Below are 27,035 nucleotides of genomic sequence, written 5' to 3'. Positions count from 1 at the left end.
TTTTCATTATTCTCTGCAACTTTTGAACTACTTCCTGCAACCTTCCGGATTTCTTCACAATGAAAGCATGAATCAAAAAGAAAAACCAGCAACATTTTTGCCATATCCTTTCTATGCCTTTGCAAGAATTAGAGATTTTGGTGGCCAAACAAAATTTAACTCCATAAGTAGCAGGAAGGCAAGGACTACAAGTGGAGGACGATTTCCCTCCTCATCACATTGAGAGTTATGCTCGAAAAAAAATGTTTTACTTCACACTGGCCCTTGGAGGATTTTCTGTGGTATATTTATTTGGTCTTAATTTATGTTTTACTCATTTTCCAGAAAGGCTATGCTTTCAAAGCTCCCTTTTTTCACAAAATCAATGGTTTTCTCTATACTTTAATCTTCCAAGTACACCTGGCATTCGTGTCGTGTTTTCCGTGTTCATGTTGTTTTCGTATCATACCCGATATCTTAACGGGTCGTGTCATGTAACACCCGTTAAAATAAACGGGTAAAATGACCCAACCCGATAATATTAACGGGTAATATAACCCGACCCGTTACCTGTTAAGGAAAATATATTTTAAATTAATAAATAATCAAATAAAAAACATAATAATTTTTTTGAGTGAAAAAAAAGGTTGCACGCACGCCCAATGGGACTCGACTCGAACCCACAATTGCTTGATTAGAACCAAAACACAAATCAATCTTCTAGTCCCAAAACTCAAATTTGATTAGAGCAAATCTGTGTACACCAATTTAATTCACACCCATATGTAACATCCTACATCACCCAGGGGAGTGATCCTTAAATGTATATTCTCATCCCTACCTAGCACAAGGCCTTTTGGGAGCTCACTGGCTTCGGGTTCCATCGGAACTCCAAAGTTAAGCGAGTAGCGCGCGAGAGCAATCCCATGATGGGTGACCCACTGGGAAGTTCTCGTGTGAGTTCCCAGAAACAAAACCGTGAGGGCGTAGTCGGGGCCCAAAGCGGACAATATCGTGCTACGGTGGTGGAATGGGCCTGGGAAGTGGTCTGAGAGGGGCCGGGATGTGACAATTTGGTATCAGAGCCTAACCTTGGCCGTGGTGTGCCGACAAAGACGTCGGGCCCCTAAGGGAGGGGTGGATTGTAACATCCCACATCGCCCAGGGGAGTGATCCTTAAATGTATATGCTCATCCCTACCTAGCACGAGGCCTTTTGAGAGCTCACTGGCTTCGGGTTCCATCGGAACTTCGAAGTTAAGCGAGTAGCGCGCGAGAGCAATCCCATGATGGGTGACCCACTGGGAAGTTCTCGTGTGAGTTCCCAGAAACAAAACCGTGAGGGCGTAGTCGGGGCCCAAAGCAGACAATATCGTGCTACGGTGGTGGAATGGACCCGGGAAGTGGTTCGCCCCGGGCCGAGATGTGACACATACCCCTGCTTCCAAATAGTCATACTATTTGTTGGTATGATCTCTCATTTATCTGACGGTTGTTATTTAAGTAAAGTCTTTAATAGTTTTTTAATTAATGTGGAAGTATAAAAAATATGGAAAAAATATATAAACGCTCGTAATGACAAGCTTTATAACTTTTGTGAAGAGTTTAACTTCGAAATTCGCCACTATAATAATATAAATCATAGATCAAAATTTAACCGTTGATTGTTGTTTATATTTACGCTTTGTTTTTCTCATCAAATTTTGTTTTTTCAGATTTTCTTTTTTGAAAACATGATCTATTAGAGGATGCAAGAAGATTAACGGTTTGGATAGTTGATATTATGTTCAAAGTTTTACGGTTAATGAAAATATTGCTTGATGTTTATAAAGTTTCTACAAACTATTTGACATCTACTTATATTTCAATTAACCGTAAATATCGAAACGTGATATCAAAGATCTAAACCATTTATCTTCTTACATCCGCCAGATGATCATGTTTTCAAAAAAGAAAATTTTAAAAATGAAATTGAGTAACAAAAATAAAGCGTAAATGACAATCGACGGTTAAATATAAATTTAAGGTTTATGGATTATAGTGTTGGATTTCGAAGCTGACCCCTTCATGAAAGTTGTAAAACTTGTTATTATGAGTGATTGTATATTTTTTTTACATGTTTTACACTTCTACAATAATTATTCTTAATTTTTCCCTCAAATAAAAAAACATTATTCATGAGGGTTTGGAGGATTTTAAAAATCTAAACGATAATATAAGTGTAACCATTATTTACTCGTGGAGAAATAATGATGAATCATAAATGTTTATATATTCTTTCACATTTTTCATACTTGTATGTATGTCTTCTTAGTTCTTACCCATACAAATACTATACTAGTTTATTTTAATTTTGGACAACAACATATTAAGTAAAATTTATCCTAGTAATGATAATAAGAAACTCTCATAATAAAAAACTCTATAGCTCATCTTATAATAAGAAACTCTATAGCTCATCCATTCTCTCATTCCTCTAAATCTTGGCGCATTATGTTTCTCTCCATTTTTAGAGAGGCTAACTTTGTGGGTGATGCGTTTGCACGTCTAGGCCATAATGTTTCTGGTAGTCATATTTGGGAGTATTGTATCCCAAGCTTTGCTTCTTCTATGCTTATCCTTGATTTTACTAGAAACAATTGTATTCGTGGTTTCTCTCTTTAATAAATTTTTCTTGCATAAAAAAATTCTTTATCTCATTTTATCTTTCCTCTCTCTCTCTCATCTCCTTCTCATCAGTTCGCCACCTCCTCCAACCTGGCCCACCACTCTCATTCTCCTCTCTTGCTCTAATTATAAGGTTTGAATCAAACAAAAATCCCTAATTAAAACATACGTAATATGATAAATTTCCGTTGAAAATTTAGGAGCAAGACACCTCAAAATCCGAGTTTGGTGCAGCGCCAGTGCTTGCATTTTGCGTTGTACCTAATTGTGCTTTTGGCCTTCATACGAATATAGTGAGGGATAAGCCTGAACTACCCCATCATTTTAGCTAATTTCTTGATCATAAAACTCTTGTCCGGCGGTATTTTTGCGAGCTTGAAGTTGGAGATTCGCCACGAAGCTACAACCTTGACTTTTTCTTCTTCGTCTTTTCAGCAGCAAAAGCCACAAAGTTGCAATCAATTTTTTATTTTTTATTTTTTTGTAACTGTGTATTTTTTTCGTTTGTGTATATTAATAACCATCTTCAGATTCTGTTAAAAAAAACCAAACTGCATTGATCAAAACAAGATAAAAAAAATTGAACCGAAACAAAATTAAACAGTAATTTCGGTTTGAATTTATTTTTGGCAAAAAACCGAAGTGTATGAAACCGAACCCACCCTAAGTGTATTAACATTCAAATTTATATAAAAAAAATCTGAAAAACTAAATGAAAAATTGAAAAAATGTGGTGAAGGTGTTAGAGTTTATGATTTGTGTGTGGTTTTAGAGGTATCAGAGCATGAAATAATCAAGCAAAAAATCAATGAGATGATGATCTTTGCTCAAAGGGCATGAAGAAATGGAGATGCGAGAAACTCGGAGACATTACTCCTTGGATTGGATTCAGCAATAATTGAATTGATGCTTATAGAAAGAAAATGAAATGGAGGGTGAGATATAGCCGTTGAAAGCGCACTCACTCATCCACCTCACACACTGTCATGTGCACAACACATGCTCACCTATAATTGAGTTATTATGACATATGGCACACATCTAGCCTGTTAGCTTTGTTTTAATCTTAGCCTTACATTACAAACTAAGAACAAACACTTGAATTCAAAAGGAAATGAGAAACTTGGATCAAAGGCAGCTACAAAAGCTTAAACATCAACACTCCCTCCTAAGCTACCAGCTAATTTGACTCCCAACATCTCTTTGAAGTAGTTGAATTTCTCCTTTGGTAATGCCTTGGTCAGAATATCAGCCATTTGTTCTTCGAATTTGCAGTAGACAAGTTCAATATCATTATCTTGAATTTCTTCTTTAATGAAGTGAAATTTTCTGATGATATGTCTTGTTTTCTAGTGAAACACTGGATTCTTGGCCATAGCTATTGTTGAAGTGTTATCACACATTAGCAACGTGGGTTTAACTTGTTCTTCCTCAAAGTCTTCTAAAACAAACCTCAACCACTTGGCTTAAGATGTAGCTTATGTTGCACTCACATACTCAGCCTCTACAGTGGATAATGCCACTGTGTTTTGCTTGATTGAGGCTTAAGAAAACAGACTTGAGCTAAGATTAAAGGCTTACCCTGATGTACTCCTCATGTCATCCTCATTGCTAGCTCAATCACTATCACAATAACAAATAAAGAAGAGTTAATATTCTTTTTAAATATTCAATGCCAAAATCCAAAGTATCTTGAATGTATCTCAGCATTCTTTTTGTTGTTCCCATATGCTTTTTAGTTGGATCATGCATGAATCTTGCCAAGAGACTAGAACCAAACATAATTTCTGGTTTAGTGGCAGTGAGATACAACAAACTTCCAACCAATTTCCTATATTCAGACTTATGAGCAGCCTCACTTCCATCATTCTTGCTTAGTCTTTCATTTGTTGCAAGTGGTGTTCCCACAGACTTACAATCCTTTAGACCAAATTTTTCCAGCAATTTCATTGCATATTTCTTCTAATGATTGACGACGCTCTTCTTTGTTTGTACAACTCCCATGCTAAGGAAATGGTTAAGCAATCCCCAAGTCTATCATCTCATAGTGTCGCATCATGTCATTTCTGAACTCCTCAAGAATTGAGACACTACTTCCAGTTTACACAATGTCATCAACATATAGAGAAACAATGAGAATCCTTGAGTTTTCAACTTTGGTATATAAGGTGGCTTCACTGAGACTCTTTTGAAAACCAGCCTTAGTGAAATAAGAGTTAATTTCATCATACCAAGCTCTTAGAGCTTGCTTAAGGTCATATAATGCCTTGTTTAACTTGTACACCTTATCCTTATTTCCTTGTATGACAAAACCTTGAGGTTAATCAACATAAACCTCATTCTTGAGTACACCATTGAGGAAAGTAGACTTTACATCCAATTGAAATAGATGCCATTCCTTTTTGAGCTGTAAGAGCTATCAAGGTTCTTATGGAATCAAGCCTAGCAACTAGTGCAAAGGTCTTATTGAAGCCAATTCTTGGCTTATGTGAATAACCTTTTGAAACCAATCTAGCTTTGTTCTTTTGTACGGTTCCATCAAGATTCAGTTTAGCCTTGTATATCCATTTCACACCTATCATAGGTTTACTAGATGGTCTATCTACCAGCATCCATGTATGGTTCTTTTCAATCATGTCTAGTTGAATTTGCATAGCCTTCTTCCAAGACATATCCAGAGTTGATTCTTCATAACTCTTAGGTTCCACAATGTAAACATTACACTGAGCTAGAACTTCATCCAGTGCTATCCACTTCTTTGAAGTAAAATCATAGCTCTGTGACAGGCTCAAGTCTACCTGGGAACTTGGACCATCAATGTTTGAATTCAAATCTTCTTGTGGAGTTTTAGAAGTGATCTTAGGGAGTACAATCTCTTATTGATCTCCTGAACCTTGAGTTGGTTTAATTTCTACAATATTAGCAGTAATTGGTACATTGACATACTTCTCAGAACTTGCATTCCAATCCTAGCTAGCATTTTCATCAAATACTACATCTCTGGACAAGATAATTCTTTTAGTGAGATCAAATACTCTATATTCTTTTTCACTAGTACCATAACCCACAAAGATAAATTTGTGACTATTACACTCAAGATATTGGACGAAGACGATGGGTGGGACTAAGATAAGACGAAGATGACAGATTGACTTGGTAGGACGACACTGGACTTGAATTTAGCAAGTGTACCAGCTGTTCTTGGTTAATGCACCCGACGAATCAGTTTGAATTGGCTTCAATCCTTGTATAACAATAAATACAATTCAATTAATTGTTGGAATTGCAGCGTCACTAATTGTAAAGCCGAGTTAGGATGTCATTGATGAAATTGTTGAGGAGACAGATATGCAGATGGGTTTGGAGTCGAGGAAGTTGTTGTGGCAAAAGAAACTTCCCAAACCAAGAATTGACTAATTTTATTTTTTTTTATTTTTTATTTTTTTAATTTATTTATTTTTATATGCGAAGCATTATAGATTGTCAAGTCAGCAAAATATGGTATTGCATTTGACAAGTTATCACTTAATGACCAATTTGATGGATTGACTAATAGAGGTCTAACATTGCAACGAATTTATAAGTTAATGTATGACATTGCAATGTTAAAAAGATAAGGTATGAGTAGTGGCGGATTCAATATTTCAATTTAGGGGTCCGGTGCTAAATACAAGTTTTAGGTAGAAACAGAGTGGGAAGCAGACAAAAAACAAATCATTTATCCATTGTATTTCACCGAACACTTAATGAGCTTCTTGTTATCAGTTGAACCATGTTACACATATACCAACAGATATCGGCATATGTCAAAGGAATATGATAAGTGATATCTTGAGATGGCTTATGGCTTTTTAGATTGGAAATTCATACAAATGACTCTTATTAAATTTGGTTTCAGTCAAGACTAGATCAGTAGAATTATGGATTGCATCTCATATTGTTCTTTCTCTATTTTAATTGATGGAATGCCTAAAGGGCTATTTTTATCCAACTAGAGGAATTAGGCAAGGTGACCCGCTCTCACCATATATTTTTATCATCTGCATGGAGCCCCTAATAAGGCATTTTAATAACTTAGCTAATACTTCAAGTAATCATATTGGCATTCTTTCATCCCCCTTGGGTTACAGAGTTGCTAACTTAATGTTTGCAGATGATTGTCTTATTTTTAGAAGAGCCTCCCCAATTGTAGCGCGAAAGATTACGTTCCTCACTCTTTTTGCGAAGGTCTTAGGTCAAAAAATTAATTTTCATAAATCCTCGCTCTACTTCTCAAACAACACCCTTGCAAACTTAAGAAATAATATTGTTAACATTCTGCAAATTCAACATAAAACTACAATTGGTAAATATCTAGGTATTCATAATATTATATGTTGGAAGGACCCAGTAATTGTTAGATCCCACATCGCCTAGGGGAGTGGATCATGTAAGCCTTATATGTATATTTTCATCTCTACCTAGCACGAAGCCTTTTGAGAGCTCACTAGCTTAAGGTTCCATCGGAACTCTAAAGTTAAGCGAGTTCGCGCGAGAGCAATCCCATGATGGGTGACCCACTGGGAAGTTCTCGTGTGAGTTCCCAGAAACAAAACCGTGAGGGTGTGGTCGGGGCCCAAAATGGACAATATCGTGCTATAGCAGAGTCGAGCCTAAGATGTGGTGGGGGCCCGGGCCGGGATGTGATAGTAAATGCAAAAGAACTTACACTTAGAATTCATAATAAACTTGCAGGTTGGAAAGCCAACTCCTTTTCTAGGGTTGGAAGACTTACTCTTATTAAGTTTAGTCTAGCCGACATGCCTAATCATATAATGGCTTGTTTTAAATGCCCCACAAAAATTACTCAGACAATTGATAGGGAGAGTAGAAAACACCTCTGGAATAAAAATTTTAATTTCTCTCATGTAGCATGGGACGATGTTTGTACCCCTCTGGTGGAAGGTTGCCTTGGTATTAGAAAAGCTGAAAAGTTCAATCTTACTTTCTTAGCTAAGCTTGTGTGGAAAATTATTAATGATAATGAAAGCTGGTGGGTAAAGATTGTTAAAGCAAAATATTTAAGACATGATTCTATTTGGAATGTGAAGTGTAGGCAAAATCACTCAGCAACTTGGAAAGGTATTCTAGTTGCAAGACATATTGTTAAAATAGGAATGAGATGGACTATGGGAAATGGTCAAAATATAGTGTTTTGGTCCCATAACTGGGTTCTTCCTTTCCCATTATCCATTATCATTGCCACTCAAAATCAATATCTTATTGACTGGAACCTTAAAGTTAATGATATAATGCTAGATAAAAACTGGAATATTGACCTTTGTTGATGCACAAAATCAATGAAAACTTTGGAGCAACATAAAGTGTCAAGTTTGTGACATTCGCTCGATTGCTCCGATCACTAGTGAGGATAAATATGTAAAGAGATAGAGATAGGGAAGCAAACACAATATGTACGTGGTTCACCTTAAGTTTGGCTACATCCATAGAGTATAAGAGTTCTCATTAATAGTGAAGGGTTTTCACAAATACATAGGTTCAACCATAATCATCATTAATGAGTTCTAATGACTAGTTTAAGTACAATCATGACATTTGGGATTCATTGTAGGAGAATGATTTCCTTTTATAGTTGATGAGAGTCTCCAGCTTCTGTCCGCGATCAATGTGGTACTCTATGAGCTTTATTCTGATGTTGACATATGTTGTGCTGTGATTGGCCTTCTAGTTGGAGGGAAACTCTTGTGCTTCAGCGTGGGTGCCTCAGCATGAAACCCTCAGTAGATCCTTGAAGGTATGACGCTGACCGGTGCTTAGTAGTTTTAAGATTGGTCAAGTATGGTACAAATAGTGCTCCCTAAGTTCCCGAGTGAGAAAAACTTCTCGGTTAGGGACTTGAAAAATCGAAGTTACTGAGTAATCATGAAAATTTTAAGTACCTAAGTGTAGTAGCATATAGTAAGTGTCCCCCAAGTTTCCAAGCAAAGAGGATAGCCGAAGGAGGTGGCTCGATATTCTTGAGTCATTAGAAAAAAGACATCAAAATTTTGCTCTTTTTTTTTTTTTTTGAATGTAGCCCAAGTATATGTATTTTTTCTTAAGCCCAATTCCTTCTTTCTTTTTGGTGAGAAAAGAAAATGTGGTTGAAACGTTTTCCTTTGTGTACATAGCTTGAATGGTTGAAGCTTTTTCCTTAGGACACATAGCTTGAATGGTTGAAGCTTTGTAGGTGAAGCTTTTTGGTTGAAACTTTGTAGGTGAAGCTTGTTCCTTTCGACACGTAGCTTGAGTGGTTGAAGCTTTGTAGGTGAAGTTTTTTGGTTGAACTTTGTAGGTGAAGCTTTATAGGTGAGGCTTTTTGGTTGAAGCTTTGTGGGTGAAGCTTATTTGTTGAAACTTTGTAGGTGAAGTTTTTTGGTTGAAACTTTGTAGGTGAAGCTTTTTGGTTGAAGCTTTATAGGTGAAACCTTTTTTTGAACCATATAAATAGATTTTACATCCACACTCTTGAGCAAGAGTGTGGAAGGCTTTTTGAATTTTTTGTAGTTTGGCAAAGTGTGAAGCTTCCTCCTTTCAAGGTGTGGGAGGCTTCCTCCCTCAAAGTGTGTGAAGGCTTTTTCCTTTCAAGGCTGTGGGAAGCTCTCTCCTTGCAAGGGTGTGGAAAGCTCTCTCCCTTCAAGGGTGTGGGAAGCTCTCTCCCTTCAAGGGTGTGGGGGTGTGGGAAGCTTTCTCCCTTGGGTGTGGGAAGCTCATTCCTTTCAAGGGTGTGGGAAGCATTTTATAGGAGTGTTGAAGGCAATCTACATGTTGTAGTTATCTCTTATGTGTTGAAACTTTGTTGGCCTTCTCCACGTGTCATAATTAATAATTAACAATTAATTAAATAATTAATAATTATCAAAATAAGTATTAAGTAATTAATTTTGGATTTTATTTTTTGCATATTTTTTTTGGCAGATTTTTTATTTTTATTTTTATTTTTTGAACTAGGGACAAGAAAATGTGGGAGAGACCACATATATTGTTTTTGCTTCCACACTCTTGAATAAGAGTGTGGAAGGCAATCTACATGTTGTAGTAGTTGAAAGTTTGTTGAACCATATATACCCTAAATTGCTCATGCTAGTTTACGATTACATAGGTCAAGATTTTGCTTCCACACTCTTGAGCAAGAGTGTGAAAGGCTTTATTGAGTTTGTATATGCCTTTTTCGAGCTGTACGGCTTGAAAATTTTCGACTACTTATGAATGCTAAGAATCCACATGTACATGATGTACTGCTCTTTCCTAGTTGGTGGAAAGAAGGAAACTTCTTTCATCATCCGTTTGGTGAGAAGAGTGGTGAGTTGTCGAGGCAAAAATGTTTATTAAAGTACTAGTTGTATCTTTTACCACATGGTTGGTGATACGAAGGTGAGTTCCTTCATCACCTAGTTGGTAAGAAGAGTGGCAAGTTGTCAAATCTCAACATTGTTTATTAGAGTACTAGTTGTGCTTGATCACCTGGTTGGTGATACGAAGGTGAGTTCCTTCATCACCTAGTTAGTAAGAAGAGTAGCAAGTTGCCAAAACTCAACATTGTCTGTTAGAGTACTGATTGTGCTCTTCATCACTTGGTTGGTGGCACGAAGGTAAGTTCCTTCATAACCTGGTTGATAAGAAAAGTGGCAAGTTGTCGAAACTCAAAATTGTTTCTTAGAGTACTGGTTGTACTCTCTATCACCTAGTTGGTGATACAAAAATGAGTGCCTTCATCACTTGGTTAGTGGAAAGAGTGGCAAGTTGTCAAAGGATATTAGAGTATGGGTTATACTCTTCATCACTTGGTTAGTGATATGAAGGTGAGTTCCTTCATCACCTGATTGGTGAGAATAAGGGCAAGTTGCCGAGGCACATTGTAGTAAGTGCCGAATGGCAAAATGCATGTTAACACCCATTCGAAGCTCAGTTGGCTTATGTATAAATGTGTTGAAATGTATGATGTTTATGTTGATTGACATGAATGATGCTTGGGAATGTTTTGCTATGCATGAAGGAATCCATTGTTTGGATATGTGAACCATGTTGGTTGTAACACTTAGTTTCACTTACTTTCTGTCAAATATGCATGTTGAAGCTCTGAGTTAGAGTATAGAGGTAGGTCAGCATAGACCAAGTGTTCCAATGCTAGGAATGTAAAAGACTCAAATGAAGTTGTCTGAATTCCTTTTTCATTAAGTATTTGCCGAATGGCTTGTGTTACAAAGGATCTCAAACGGTTGAATGTCAAAACATTTGTAATGCGTATGCCTTCTTGCAAAAACATTTCCTTCAGCACCTAGTCCCCAATTTTGAAAAAGTAAGGCTTAACCCCATGGTCATAATAGTTGAAGGTACGTTTACCCCTGGTTGTCTTGATATAAACCTTTATCCCTCTTGTTGTAATGAGCATTTTGAGAGTAAAAATCCTTTATCTTGCCAATAACCGAATACATTTGGTGACTTAGCGGGTAGCTAAATGAGGCAGGAGAAGATGCAATAGGTGTCTGGATGGCCAAAACCTTCTCACTTGGTAGAATTTGACTTCCATTCCTTACTTGTTAATATGGGTTAATCATATGAGGGCTCCCTTGGTATGTTCTTGCCTCGGCAAAGGCATGATTGTAAGCTTGTATCATCACCTCAAAGTAAGTCTTCCAAGGGTTGACATTGATCATGTACTTGAAGAAGCATTCACGTATGCCTACCGTGAAGGCTCTAAGTGTTATTTTATCATCTGCCTCAACATAACGAGAGTACTATTTTGATTGAAGCAACTAGCATATTCACTCAATGACTCGTCCGACTTCTGACAAATTGTGTATCTCATTAGCGAAGTGTAATCGATCAACTTGGAAGATGTGTTGAGCCACAAAGAGTTTTCTTAGCTCAGTGAAGGAATCCACAGTATTAGGTTGAAGACGACAATACCAATTGAGAGCTTCACTAGAGAGAGTTGAGGGGAATATAAGACATCGTTCCTTATCATTGTGTCTTTGGTATGCCATGGTAGATTAAAAAATGTAGATATGCTTAATTGGATCTTCCATCCCAGTATAAGATTGCAAGCCAAGCTTCTATTTCATTTCTCCTTGTAGAGGGGTGTCAAGGATCCTCCTTATCAGAGGGCCAGGCCTTGGCTGATCCTCGACCTTTAGCCTGTTCGCTTTTTCAAGGAGATGCAGGATAAGAGGGTCCTGAGTGGAGTCAGGCACCATTAGAACTCTCATTCACATGTTTCCTTCATCTCTTGAAACTAGAGGAGTTTGGTCAAAGGCATGTGGCTTTTCCTTAAATTCACCATATTGGCTTCTGGGACATGCCATTTGGAAGTCCCCTAAGTCTCCTACATCTTCCTGTCCATCCAAGGCATGTCATTCTTTTCTTGGATTGGGCATTGGCCTACGTTGTGGTAGAGGACCGAGCTCTTTAATGACTCTTGGATCTTTGATCCTTGAGCCTATGTGGATGGTGTTTTCTCGATGATGTCTAAAAAAGGCTTAACAGTTGCGATTAACAGCCTTCGATTTTTCCACTCCTTATGTGAGGAGGCGCCTCTTTCCACTTCTCATACCAAGGGTCGAAGCAGTTGGGTTGAGAGAAGTCTCACGTTGATCAACATATTGATGGGTAGTTTGCTCCTCATTAGGAGTATCCATGTTGAAGACTGGTGACCCTCCATGTTGGGGGACATACTGGTTACCATCCACAAGGGCGATTAGTTTGTGAGATCGAGTTTACCTTGCTTCGTAGAGCATCTCAAAGTGTTTCTCATACTGTTCTTAGAGGATCTCATTCTTCATTGTTATCTTGCTATTCTGAGCCTCAAGCTTTTCGACCTTAGCCTAAAAAGAAAAATTCTTTCTTTCTTTCCTTAGTTATCTCACACTAGGCACCAGAGGGGGGTATTGTTCTGCGTGCTGTGGCTTCCTTCGCTTCCCATGTTGGAGAGGGATACCTGATCAAATGAGAGTGTACAAACGATAGAAACTAACTTGACAAAGCTGGAGAGAGTAGGAATAAGTGTCGTTCTCACAGACAGCGCCAAATGTTGATGCACAAAATTAGTGAAGACTTTGGAACAACGTAAAGTGTCAAGTTTGTGACCTTCGCTCGGTTGCGCCGGTCACTAGTGAGGATAGTAAAGAGATAGAGATAAGGAAGTAAACACATGATATATGTGGTTCACCCTAAGTTTGGCTACATTCACGGAGTAGAGGAGTTCTTATTAATAGTGAAGGGTTTACACAAATACATAGGTTCAAGCATAATCATCATTAATGAGTTCTAATGACTAGCTTAAGTACAGTAATGACATTCAGGATTCATTGTAGAAGAATGGTTTCCTTTTATAGTTGAGGTGAGTTTCCAGCTTTTGTCCGTGATCAATGTGGGACTCTATAAGCTTTATTCTGACGTTAACATGTGTCGCGCTGTGATTGGCCTCCTGGTTGAAAGGAAACTCTTGTGCTTCTGCAAGGGTGCCTCAGCATGAACCCCTCAATGGGTCCTTGAAGGTATGACGTTGACTGATACTTGGTAGTTTCGGGATTGGTCAAGTATGGTACAAACAACCCCCTTAACCAATTATTGCCAGTAGATGCGGTTGATAAAATTTTAGTCATTCCCATCCCAATTAATAATATTGAGTATAAACTTGTTTGGGGTCCTAATTCCAATGGAGAGTTCTCCGTTAAATCAACCCATAGAATTCAAATTGATGATAATTAAAATCTTATGTTTACGGGGCTCCTTAACAAAATTTGGAAACTAAATATTCCTCACAAAGTTAATTGTTTTAGTTGGTTGTTGGTGAGAAACAAGCTAACCACTAATGCTAAATTACATAATTCAATCATAACAATTCTGCCTTATGTCCCTTATGTAATAATGCTGAGGAAGACATTGGTCACATGTTTAAAGACTTTCTTTTTGCTCAGGAGCTGTGGAAGATTGATAATAACCTGCCTGTTATTTCCTTGTTTCCATATGTTAATGACTGGCTCAATACCCTGTAGTACATTGATAAAGAAGGCTTGTCTGATCTTAGCAAGGTTATGTTTATTTGGTGGCAAATGTGGAATGACATAAATGTTTTTGTTTTTAAGTAGATAAAGCCTAATCCTATTCACAGCTTTAAGACTGTATCTTCTATAGCTAAGAACTTCTTACTAGTGAATTCCAAAGGAAGGTGGTAGACCACTTTAGAAATAACATTAGTATAAGATGACATCCCCCAGATGTTGAGTATCACAAAATAAATTTTGACAGCTTTGTTGTAGGTACCTCTACTGCTGCAGGGTTTATCATTAGAAATCATCACGGTCGACCTTTTATGGTGGGATCAAGAAAGCTGGGTCAGAGCACAATCATTGTTGCTGAGGCCTTGGCCACTAGGGATGCTCTTCAGATGGCCAAATCTCGGGGTTTAAAGAAGGTCAATTGAAGGGGACTCAAAGATTGTCATTGAGGCAATCTTGAGAAAGTGTAGCATTCCTTGGCGTATTAGAGCTATCATTGAAAACATTAAATGGCTGGCCTCTTCTTTTGAATCTATCTCCTGGAATCATATTTTTAGGGAAACTAATTTTGTAGCTGATGCCATTAGCTTTTGTGGACATGATTTAGAGAATTTTCATGTTTGGGTGGGATGTGCTCCTCAAGCTTCTTCTGATGCTTTGTTATTTTAATTTAGGGGCTTTGGATGTTCCTAGGGTTTTTCCCTCTCGTAATATTATTTTGGTTTCTCAAAAAAAAGAAAAAAAAGAATTAATATTTAAATAGACAAAACTGAAGATCAAGGCTTGCGTACTGCAATGTTCTTAAAACAGAAATTTCGTCCCTACTCAGTGCTTATAGTTCTATGGACGTCTGCCTCACCAGGATTCAACGATCTAAGTTAGAATTCCAGCATCGGAAAACTGACTTTTGGTGAATTTCGTTGTGGTTCTCTCAGTAAGAAGGTTTAGGATTGTAGACAAAGAATTTGATATTCATGTGTTCTAAATGTCATGCAGATGGATGTATATGTAGTAGGTTTATACCTGTTCGCAACAAGTATGAGAATGAGGTGCGTCTGTTGGAAGACATCCTTCTCAGAGGGGTGCTTTGCTCTGCGTTCTTTCATCACTTCAGACTTCATCTGAAAAGATGAGCCTATTAATAAAAGATAATTAATTAATTAAATTCGAAAGCCCAAAGCCCAACCCCAAGGTTGAGCCTAATTTCATTCTCCATGGTCCATCACTCCAATCACTATCTATAAGGGACAAAGCCTTATAAAGTGAGGGAATCTTTTGGTCGTGACCAATGTGGAACAATGAAATTTCTACTCAAAAATTCCAACAGCAGGGATCCAAATCCAATGCATATATCTTAGATATTATTCTTTCTCGATAAGACTGAAATGTCTCAAAGTAACAGTTATATACAAGTCCACAATGAGAAACGGTGGCCATGACTAACCAAAAGTAACAGCGAAAAGTCTAAGGGAAATCTTATTTGAACTCATGTAACCTCTTTTTACACCCAGCTTAAATTTTAAATGAGAAGTGTCTTTTTTTACCCTATTGCATTATTACCATAAAGTACAAAATGAATTTAACAATAAAACAAAATTGTATCAACGAACCAAAAACCCAATAATCAAACTCTTACCATGATACAACCAAAAAACAAGCAAGATCCATGGTGGAAATCGCAGCAAATGAAAGGAAAGCAGAAGAAAATATTTACCTTGCTGGGTACACAGAATCATAGGATAATGACGCTTATGCATAAATCCTTTCTCTTATCCCATGAGTAGGGACTGTCTTCCGTCTGATCTTCGTGAAATTGAAGGCCATCACTGTCAAAGAAACACTCATTTTTTGGTTCTTCAGGTGCAAATCTCAGCCTACCATTTGTACAAAAACCCATCTAGATCTCACAATCCCAGAATGAAAATATAACCAACGATTCAAAGATAGTTTTGGAGGATACAGAAATTGGGGAAAAATAAAACATGACCACAACAAAATTATTCACATTAACACGAAGTGAAACACTCCAGGACACATGTAATAAAATATAAAACATTAGCAAGTTTGCTAAAAAATAGTACCTTTGACGGTCTCGCAGCATGAAGAATGTTGCAAGCTTCACGACCATCTTTTTCAGATTCAATCCCAGAATAAGTATCACCTATTACTTATGAAAGAGACTAAATGAGAAAAAAGCAGTTACACCCAAGAAACATCAGATGTTTAACTACAGGGAGCATGATCAATATTTGTTGCTGCATCATGCTCCACGAAAAAGAAAGGAGCAGATGAGATTTCCTTTGCTTACTCCATTCTTATAAGCTCAGGGGAGCAGATTCTAAGAGATGACGAAGCTCCAATATTAAATGAAGAGGAGAAAGCGAGAGGAGAGAAGGAGAGAGGGAGAGAGGGAGACTTCGCCATCACCGCAATCAGAAAACTCGGAAAAAACCCAAATTCAATAAGTTAATATCATGGGTGTAAAGATAAATTTACATATTAAATTGAGTTTGTGAGGGTAGTTTAGGTAATAAATTTGGGTTTAAAAAGATATTGATAGTTTAATTAAAAATAATATGGGTGTAGTGAGTAAGCTGGGTGTAGAGATAAGTTACATGGGTTCAAATAAAATTTCCCAAAGTCTAATATATATGAGAGGACTTCAAAATGCTTCTCTACTGTATAAACAGTCATTTTATCATACCACAAATTTAAACACATTCAAAGCTAATATATATAAAATATTTATTCTTTTTAATTATGATATATTTATCATATGTGTTGTATGCACCAAATTTTTCTCGATTGGGTGATACGAGACCACTTGCAGCCGTTTGAAACTAGGTTGAAAGACTCCGGATAATCTAGGATATTCTCGACGCTTATATTTCGTTTTCGATCCTGTTTTTACAGGTAAGGGTTCGTGGCCAGAGCTTGTGGGAGTGAAGGGAAAGATTGCATACGAAACAATTGAGAAAGAGAATCCTATTGTGACTGCTAAGATTGTAATTGAAGGAGAAACATATGTGATTACCAACTATGACTGCTATAGGGTTTGGGTATGGGTTGACAAAGATGATGGACTTGTCACCAAGCCTCCCATAATTGGCTGAAGTATTGTTCTTTTCTAATTGAATTTTAAATTAAGGAGCTTCTGTTAATCTTCATGCTGGTGCTGGTGCAATACAATTGTATACGATATTTATATGTAACGAGAAAGGAACTTTATTAATTGAAGTGGTTTTTTCTTGTTCATTTTCTAATGAAGGGTGTTTGTCAATTTCGTCTGTTTTCATCTTTAGCATGAGGAGAAGAAATATTGGCTCTTTATTATACGAAGCATGGCGGAAAGGGATTCAAAGGGTATTTGTCACAATCTGTAATTGTTGCTCTTTTCAGTGTCATAGTAAGTCTTCTTTTATGAATGGCATTAATTAAATTCTTGCACAATTCGGGATCGACAACCAGTGAAGACTAACGATGAGATTAATTTGTTTTACAATATTTTAGGATTTTGTATATGAATAAGAAATTGGAAATATAAATCTGATAAGCTTTTGGAGAGGACAATCTAAAGAAAGATGATACTGTAGAATAATGTTTTCTGTGTATTGAAAAGAAAATTGTACATGGGTTTATATTTACATCAATGAAGAATCACTCCTCTAGTTTTTGCATCTTATTATACCTCACAAAATGTCAGTATATCTCTACATGTCGTGTCCTTTCATCAAATACCGGAGTAACCGAAATATATAGGGTTGCTTGATTATCAAAATACAACACAGCAGTACGTACAATGTCACCTGCATGCAAGAGTGAAGCCACTGAGGTGCAGCCGCACCTTCGGTTGCCAGAATTCGTTCCTAAAACCTAGATTTCCACCCCTCTGGAGTGGCACTGTTGCATTTTCGTTTTTGTGTTTCAACCCAGGGCAAAAACGACGACATTTTGGATCTGGGAAAAAAAATTTAAATAAAATGGTGCGTTTCATTTCAAAGAAAAAAACAATAAAATAACAGCACTATGCACAAACCCCACGAATGTAATATATTTATAGAAAGCAAGCTTCTATCCACCAAATCTATTGTTGTGTACCAGCAGAGAACAAAGTGGGATTTTTGGGTCAGGGGGATTAAACCATGGCGGTCAAATGGTGAATTAGGTTTTGGGTGAAACGGCTGGAAATTGAAACGCCAGAATATAACAAGGTGTGTGAAAGCTTTGAAGGAAGAGAGTGAGAGGGAAGGGGGTTTTGGAGGGAGACTGAAGTTATAGAAGTCGAAATCTAGGAGGGAGCCAGTGGCCACATGGAGGATTTTGGAGTGTACAAGTACAAGTGCGCGCGCGAGTGAGTGAGGGAGAGGAGGAGATTTTCGGTATATTAGGCACAAATTTGGTAAGACGAGGATGGGTGTCTTCAACTAGACTGGGTTGGATTTGGTTTGGTTTACCTCAATAAGCATTCAACTGTAAAGAACTGTGTGAAGAGAATAAAATGCCTTGGCCTGGAGTACTCTTAAGAAATCAAAGAACACGTAGAGCTGCATCATAATGGGGCTTGCATATAGTTGTTGCATAAATCGACTTAGAATGTGCATAGAAAAGGTGATGTGATGCCTAATGATGGTGAGACAAGTTAGATTTCTTACCAATCGTCGATACTTTGAAGGATAAAGAAGGAAATCACCCTCATCTAGTAATAACTTCAAATTCTGCTCCATGGGAAATTCGGTAGGTCTCACACCCAACTCACAAATATCTTTGAGAATGTCTATCAAATATTTTCACTAGGAAATAAAGATAACCTTTTTGGAATGGGAAATTTCTATTCCCAAGAATTATTTTAAATCATCCAGATCTTCATTGAAGAAACGTGAATTTAAAAAAGTTTTGAGCTTCTTGATACCAACCGGATCATGACCAGTAATCAAAATATCATTGACATAAATGAGGAGAGCCGTGAAGGATTTATTATTTGTATTTGTGAAGAGGGAATAGTTTGACTTGGATTTAGTATATCTAGTAGAATGGCCTCATAAAACTTGAACAACCATTGACGTGATGCTTGTTTATGTCATATAAAGATTTATTCAAGTGACACACCATGTGCTCCCCCTGTCCCCCATTGGCTTAAGAATAGGAAGCGGCCCAATATAAATTTCCTCACAGAGATCGCCATGGAAGAAAGCATTATTAACGTCCAACTAATGAAGGGACAATTTTTTTGAAGCATTGAGGGCTAAAAGGCATTGAAATGTGACCAACTTTGTAGTGGGGGAGAAAGTATCATGATAATAGATCCCTTCAAGCTGAGTGTAACCTTTGGCCATCAAACAGGTTTTATAGCGCTCGATAGTGTTATTGGAAGGGTGCTTTATTTTGTAAACCCACTTACATCCAATGGGCTTCTTGTCGGGGGTAGAAAAGTGAGTCCAAGTATGGTTCGCTTCCAAAGCTCAAGTTCAGAGGCCATGACCTCTTGCCAATTGGGGTTCTCGATAGTTTTTGCATAAGAGTTTATATTATATGTATACATGTTATTGGTGCATATATTGTTAAGTCTTTGATGCGAGGTTCACATGTCCAATACGAGACACTCCCATCGGATTAATACACTAATTCACATTCCATCCTAGTAAACATGTTCAGACATGAAGATTAAGACATTTTGCTTTGAAATTATACTTACTTTTATCCGCGTATGGAAATTGAAAGTGACAAATGTATTTTTATGTACGTCCCTTTCTGTTAGTCACTACAAAGGAAAAAGATGCAGCTCCATATGTCTTTTATTGAGCACTACACAAGAAAAAACAATCCGCCAAAATTTATCTCCTGCCAAAACGCAGCATATAGTCAGACTTCTTTATCTCAGCCGGACACACACAAATTCGAAGTCCAAACCGTTAAACCCATATACAGGGATCGTCATTTTACTCCTAAAACTCAAAATTCGTTTAACTTTATTATTTAGAATTCTATTTTGATTCCCCTCTACCCCATAAAACTCAAACTTTTTTTGGTTTTATTTTTAGCCATGCTTTCTTGAATTTATTTGGAATTCTATCATATGTAAATAAAAAATCGTCATTTTACTCTTGAAACTCAAAATTCTCTCAACTTTGCTACCTGAAATTCAATTTTGATTCCCCCCTACCCCATAAAACTCAAAGTTCACTCCATGTTGTCTTAATTCTATTAATCTCTTTATGTGGGTTTGATTTGGGTACTAGGCTAATCAGTTTTTTTTTTTTTTTTTTCAACTCAATCATAGCAACCGAAAAAAATTCAAATTCTTAATTTATTCTCTAAACTTATATTTTATGATTGTTAATGTTAATACATAATGGAGATTTAGTATCAAATACATTAGCACTTGTAGCTTACTCTTATTGGGTGATGGACCTCACATTTGCTCTAGGAGAGATGTTTATAGCCTGTTTGGTATTCTATTAAAAAAATTTCGTCATTCCTTAAATCATTTCTTGAAAGCCAATTTTTTTAAGACTAAAAAATTTGTTTGGTAAGAGATTTAAAAATTTTAAATCTTAAAACTTAAACTAAATAAAGAGATTCAAAGAGAGGGAGGAAGAGGATAGATGAGGAAAGAAAGTAATAGATGACTAGAGGAAAGAGAGAGAGAGGATTTGAAGAGATAGAGAGGAAGGGGAGAGAGAGTAAAGATTTTTTAATGTATCTGGAACAGGGAATAGTACACCACATGTCTCTGTACAAGTGATGAGATTCTTGTATTAAAATATGAATAACATGAAAAATAAAATTTCCTACAATTTATATAACAACACGTGGTGTAGCACTTGTATTATGGGCACAAGAAAAAGTTTCTCAAGACAAGAGAAAGAACAAAGAGAATGAATAGAGTGAATTAGATAAGAGACAAAGACAACAACAACAACAACAACAAAGTCTTTTGCCACTAAGTGGGGTCGGCTATATGAATCCTAGAACGTCATTGCGCTCGATTCTGTCTCACTTCTTTTGTTAGATCCACGTACTCTAAGTCTTTCTTAGAGTCTTTTCCAAAGTCTTCCTAGGTCTTCATCTACCCCTTTGTCTCTGAACCTTTGTTCCGTAATCGCATCTTTTAACCAGAGCGTTAGTAGGCCTTCATTTTATTTGTCCAAACCACCGTAATCGATTTTCTCTCATATTTCCTTCAATTTCGATTACTCCTACTTTACTTCGGGTATTCTCATTCATAATCTTATCATTTCTCGTGTGCCCATACATCCAACGAAGCATTCTTATCTTCACTACCCCTATTTTATGTACGTATTGATGCTTCCCCGCTCAACATTCCGTGCCATAAAGCATTGCCAGCTTTATTACCATCCTATAAAATTTTCCCTTGACGTTTAATGGCATACGACGGTCACACAACACGCCGGATGCACTCTTCCACTTCATTCATTCAACATGTATTCTTCGGTTGAGGTCTTCATCCAACTCTCCGTTTTTTTTGCAAGATAGATCCTAGGTAGCGAAAGTGATCGCTTTTTGGCACTTCATGACCTCCAATCCTCACCCCTAACTCATTTGAGCTTCCATTTGCCCTCCATATACTTTGTCTTTAACTGACTTAGACAAAGATCTTTAGATTCCAACACTTCTCTCCAAAGGTTAAGCGTCGCATTACTCATTCCTGAATTTCATCTATCAAAATTAAAAAAAAAAAAAAAGAGGAGAGAGAAAGAAGAAAAGAGAGGAAGAGAGATTTGGAGAGAGAGAGAGAGAGAGAGATGAATGAGCTTTAAATTTAAAAACTCTAAAAATTCACTTTTTTGATTTTTACAGAGATACTATATATTTTAGTTAGTCTTGAATTTATTTTTTAAAAATAGTTTTTAAGGCCTAAAACTTGAAATTTATTTTCCAGTGTAAAAGTTGAATTCTAGTAAACTACTAAATATGCCCTTAAGTTTCAAGGAGAAGTGAGAGATTTCACAAATCAAAATGAAACGAATTTTGAGTTTCAGAGAGTCAAGTGGTAACCTTTGAGTTACAAAGTGTAGAGTACGATCAAAATCGAGTTTCAGAAGACGTAGCTAAAAATAAGCCCTTTATTTTTCTTTAGACTTTAGCTTTAGTTGTAGGAAATCAACACTCTTTTCTTTTTTTTTTACTACCCAAATTGCGAGACCAATGCATGTCCAAGCTCCACAACACAAACTTATAAGTCTGAGAAAGCTCAAGGCCATCATCAACAATTTGTACGTCTTTCTGTCAAAATTATTTATGCATGTCCTACATTATGGTTTCAAAACCCTCAGTAGCGCGTGGGCAATTGTTCAAGTTGATTCTAAAATCTAAAGTCAACTTATTCTCCGCGGGCCTCGTGATTAAACTTGAGGCATGCATGACGATACAAATCACACCAGCATGATGGTGATCTCTTATCACTGCTATGAACACCTCACCAGAGAATTATGGAGCCATATATGTAAAAAGTAAAGCAGGAAAACAACACACAAAGAAATGAAGGAAGAGAAGACGTAGGGAGAGCTATGTACAATTGTTGCAGGACAATGAAGTGTAAATCCTAGTCAGTCAATTGCTGATTTCTGCCAACAAGGACCATTACGTCCAGTCGCGGGCAGCAGTAGGGTAACCTGCACGTTTTAATCAAAGGTTGCATAAGAGGTACAAATAATATTGGAAGCGATAATTTCCAGCAAAATGACTGCATCGTGCGTCACCTTTAGACCTTTGAAGTTCAATCCAATGCCTGTTTAGTTTAATTTCTTCTTCCATGGCTACGGTCATACTTATATTCATTTCTCTGAATATGCACACTGAAAAAAACGAAAATATGATGCGCAATAACCCTTTGATTTTATTGATTCTCTAAACCGCACATCTTAAAAACTAAGAGCACCTGTTTGGTTTTCAACTTGAATCTAATTTTTTTAACTCAAAAACAGTTTTTGAGTCCCAATCCTAAATTCTTCTTCGTAGTACTATTTTGAAAAACTGAATTCAAAACTAAAACCCACTCTTATCCTCTCTCTCTCTCTCTCCAGATCTTTTCTTCATCCTCTCTCCCCTCTCTTCCTCTCTTCCTCTCTCCCTTATCTCTTTTCTCTCTCTATCTCCTTTCTTCCGCTCTCTGCCCTATCTCTTCTGGTCTTGATCTCGATCTCCCTCCTTCGGCTCCAACAAGGAGTTGCTGGCAAAGAGCTATGTTTTTTTTTTGAAAAAAAAAATTGCGAAGACAAAAACAATTTTGTGTCATACCAAACAAGTTTTTGAGTTTTATAAAAATATTGAAAACTTTTGAGTAGGGTACCAAATGGGCCCTAAAGCTTTTAGCTGCCCAATGAACAACTCATGCAGAAAGGGAGGGACAAATAAATTGCAAACCAGAAAATAATCACACAACTTTACACCCCAAAACGTTGCTAAATATGCCAGAAGAGAAAGAGAAATTGCTTTAATTCACCAACCTGGCATCACAATCTTATAAACATGTCATTTTGTTGATAAGATCCAGATGCATAGCAGGGCGTCATCCTCGTTTCTCTAGACAGAATTAATGTTTGGAATGTAACCTTCAATCTTCAGATCCTCATATAGTAATTTAATTACATCGAGAATCTCTGTTGAGCCTTCACCCGAGTGAAACTCATGAAGTTGATCCTCATTCCCAATCCAGCTACAACCAGGAGTCTTACTGACACCTCTTTGTCTCATCAACATTCTCATCCTCGCTGAATCATCCCACATTTCTGAATTTGCATATATCTTTGATGAGATAACATAGTTTCCAGAATTTGCAGGCTCTAATTCAAGAAGCAACTGCAATACCTGCTCGGAGACATCTACATTTTTACACTTCCTACAGGCACCAAGCAACGCCCCCAGTACAACTTGATCTGGTTTTTCAGGCATTTTCTGAATAAAGTCCCAAGCTTCATGTACAAGTCCTGCACGTGACAAAAGGTCAACCATGCAAGAGTAATGCTCTATTTTTGGAACAAGCCCAAATGACGAGCTCATCAAATTAAATAACTGACGACCCTTGTCGACTAATCCAGCATGAACACATGCAGAAAGTAATCCTACAAATGTGATGTCATTTGGCCGAACAGATGCAGAACCTTCTGTCATGCGCTTGAATAGGGATATTGCTTCATGTGCTCTCCCATGGAAAGCAAGGGCAGATATCATGGCATTCCAAGAAACCTCATTTTTCTGGGGCATGTCTTCAAAAACTCTCAGAGCAGTGGCTAAGCTCCCACACTTAGCATACATGTCAATCAATGCAGTACCAACGTAAATCTCATGTTGTAAGCCTCGTTCAGTTGCATATGTGTCGATCCATTTCCCCAATTCTAGGGCACCAATTGAGGCGCATGCAGACAACACTCCCACCAACGTGATTTTATCAGGATTGACACCTGCCTCTTTCATACCATCAAAGAGCACCATTGCCTCATCAGACATTCCATTTTGTGCATACCTGTCATGTATGAAAATGATGATTTACAAATATATATTAATGGTATACTGCTGATTGTCGAATTGGACATACTTTTTGAAGTCATCCCATTAGAATCTGATAACCATAGGTTTTTACCAGATTCCTCTTCCAGGGACATATTGAAGGGGCTTGAGGGTCAATAACAGTCAGAAAATATTTAATAGATGCGTAAGAAAACTTCTGTAAGCAATAAAAAGTACAAAGTAGTGCGAAGTGTGAACGTATGGGAGTACCAAGTTGAATACCATCATAAATATATTGCTCTTTCTTATGTGCTTATTGTTAAACCAAACAGCAGGCAAATGAAAATAGTTTTCATAAAGCAACCCAGCCACCTCCTAAAAAATTGCACTCCCATGGAAGAAAATGTTCAACCAAAGGGAACCTCTTACATAAATATTTTTCCATAGAGAAGTAGGTACAACTGTGCCCAAACCAATTTACCAGACTTTGTTTTGGGTAATTAGAAACTAATCTAGTATAATGTTGTAATAGGCACACTTTGCTACAACCAAATGTAGCTACTAGTTCATTTATGTCAAAGAAATTACCCTTCCGTTTTTGTTATTTTAATAATCTAAAGAGATTTTCAAAATACAAAGATTTGAGTGCAATACTTATGTTTCATGATCTACTAAATGTGAGATATAATCTAACCAAGGTGCAAGGCATCTACATGAAAAAGTACTCAAAAGCTTCATTTTCTCATTCTCCTTCTTCGTCACATCAATCCCAGTTCTGTACTTACATTTCCTGTTAAGACAGAACATTCCCGTAACCCTAGTCTCTTTCTACCCTGGACTTTGTTATAACCTTTTACTGTTCAAATCACATTGCTATTGAATCTAAGAAGTATGTTAGATTCCCATTTAATTTGTTATCATCAAAACCTAACATTCTAAGCCTGATAAAAAAAGTTATTTCCTTTGCGTTCTGACCCCATCCTTATCCTCAAATTGCATTTGCAGGCCTGCAGTGAGCAATATAAACAAGAAATATAACAAAAACTATACTTGAGGGAGAGGTACTTGCCCTGAAATCATGGCATTCCAGGTTATCAGATCCTTTTTCTTCATGCTGTCAAAGACCCTCCTCGCTGAAGACAAATCACCACACTTTCCATACATACCAATCAACGCAGACCCCACATATGTATTCATCTCCAACTTATTCTCAACCACAAAACCCTCCACCCACTTACCCAAACTCAAATCACCCAGGTCCCCGCACGCCCCAAGAACTGTTACCAAGGTCCTTTCGTCTGGCTCAAACCCATCAGTCCTCATTTCGCAAAAAAACTGCACAGCATCCCCAGCACAGCCCATCTTGCAATACCCAGAAATCATTGAATTCCACGAAACCAAGTCCCTCTCAGAAATTTCATCAAACACTTTCCGTGCGAAACCCAACTCACCACACCTTGCATACATAGTAATCAACGAGTGACTCACATGTCCATCCTTATCCAACCCAGTCTTAAACACCGACGAATGCGCTGCACGCCCATGATTCAACTCCAACAAGTTCGCACACGCGATGAACACAAACGGGTAAGTAAAATTATTGGGCATCAAATACAAAGACTTCATTTGGTAATAGAATTCAATAGTAAGCTGATATTTCTGCCATGTGGTGGTCAGGCCGCGGATCATGACGTTGAAGGCGTAGTCGTTGGGTTCGGGGATGTGGGAGAAGAGAAGGGAGGCATAAGTGAAGTCTTTGAGGTCAATGATTCTGGGGAGGAGGAAGTTGGGTTTGTCGACGGAGTTTATGAGCATTTGGGTGTGGATTTGCTTCAACTGTTTGGTGGAGGCACACTGTTTCAAGAGGTGTAAGATGTTTTCGAAGAGAGGGGGAGATTGGTTTGGGTTGGGGGGATTGAGGTGTGTTGGGGTTTTTGAAAAAGGGATTCGGCGGGTAATGAGGCGTGGAGGGACTTTGGCTCCGAGCATTGTTTTGTGCCGTTCAAATGTGCTCTAAATCCAATTGTTTAAGTACCGCTTTCTATTCTTAGCTTATAAATCTTGTTCTTCCGACAGTTTACATTGTTTTAGAGTTTTGTTTAGATATTTTTCAATCATTTGAAATAGGTTCTTTTTATCATAAATAATCTTTGAAATTGATTCAACCCATCAAGATGGTTCATGAAATTGAAAATTGATCAATATAGTTCTTGAAAATGAATGTCACAAATCAATGTAGTTCTTCCGTCACAATTCTGTCAAAACTTTTGTTAAGTGCTTATATGTCACATACTTGTGTCCTACAAGTTTAATTAAATATTATAATATGAATAAAAAATATTTAAATAATAAAAGATAATTTTATTTCTATATAATTGTAAACATAAAAAACAAAAGAAGATGACTGCTTATCATCTTCTTCCCCACCCCCCCCCCGGGCGCGAAGCAATACCCCCAGCCCCCACCCCACCCCATCACCTACGTAAGAAAAGAAAATTCTGAAACAACCACTCTCTCAAATATTTTCCAAAAGAAAAAGATATGGAGGGAGAGCTCTAAAGTTTCTTTCTGGCATGGTTGACAGAAGCCCACTCTTGTTGGCAACTAAAATCCAAGAATACGTACTAAACCAGCAAACCCGATTAATTGAATAAGTTAATTACCAAATCATATGTTAACCACAATAATAATTTAATGTCAATTGAAACATCCCCGGTGTTGCTCGACCCCCTATTGCACCCTCGTTCTCGTGGTCCTCGAGCTCGTCATCGCTGATAATTTGAATTGAAACCTTTCTGGTTTTGCTCGACCCGGAGGTGTAAGCCACTTGAAGAACGTTAGCATCAAACCCTAATATGTTCATGGACATTAAATAGCCATGCAT

General features: G+C 37.3%; 1 protein-coding gene and 1 pseudogene across 2 annotated transcripts; both read right to left on the bottom strand.

Moving 5' to 3' along the window:
- Nucleotides 1-2,857: 2,857 nt before the first annotated feature.
- LOC114820422 (large ribosomal subunit protein eL39z/eL39x-like) lies at nucleotides 2,858-3,901 on the bottom strand (annotated as a pseudogene).
- Nucleotides 3,902-21,905: 18,004 nt separating this feature from the next.
- LOC103430898 (pentatricopeptide repeat-containing protein At2g34400) lies at nucleotides 21,906-26,216 on the bottom strand. Of its 2 annotated transcripts, XR_528807.4 has the most exons (3): nucleotides 25,221-26,216; nucleotides 23,152-24,167; nucleotides 21,906-22,317 (listed from the first exon to the last, which is right to left on the bottom strand). XR_528807.4 is itself a non-coding variant. In XM_008369040.4 (2 exons), exons 1-2 carry the CDS (start codon nucleotides 26,138-26,140, stop codon nucleotides 23,228-23,230), a joined length of 1,860 nt encoding a protein of 619 aa, XP_008367262.3. In that variant the 5' UTR covers nucleotides 26,141-26,216; the 3' UTR covers nucleotides 23,037-23,227. The 2 variants fall into 2 exon arrangements, 1 of the variants encoding a protein (XP_008367262.3); XM_008369040.4 differs by lacking the exon at nucleotides 21,906-22,317 and having other exon boundaries at nucleotides 23,037-24,167.
- Between the last annotated feature and the right edge of the window lie 819 nt (nucleotides 26,217-27,035).

Source organism: Malus domestica, chromosome 13, assembly GCF_042453785.1.
Source record: "Malus domestica chromosome 13, GDT2T_hap1".
NCBI classification, from domain to species: Eukaryota; Viridiplantae; Streptophyta; class Magnoliopsida; order Rosales; family Rosaceae; genus Malus; species Malus domestica.
This window is presented reverse-complemented; position numbering and strand designations above follow the sequence as displayed.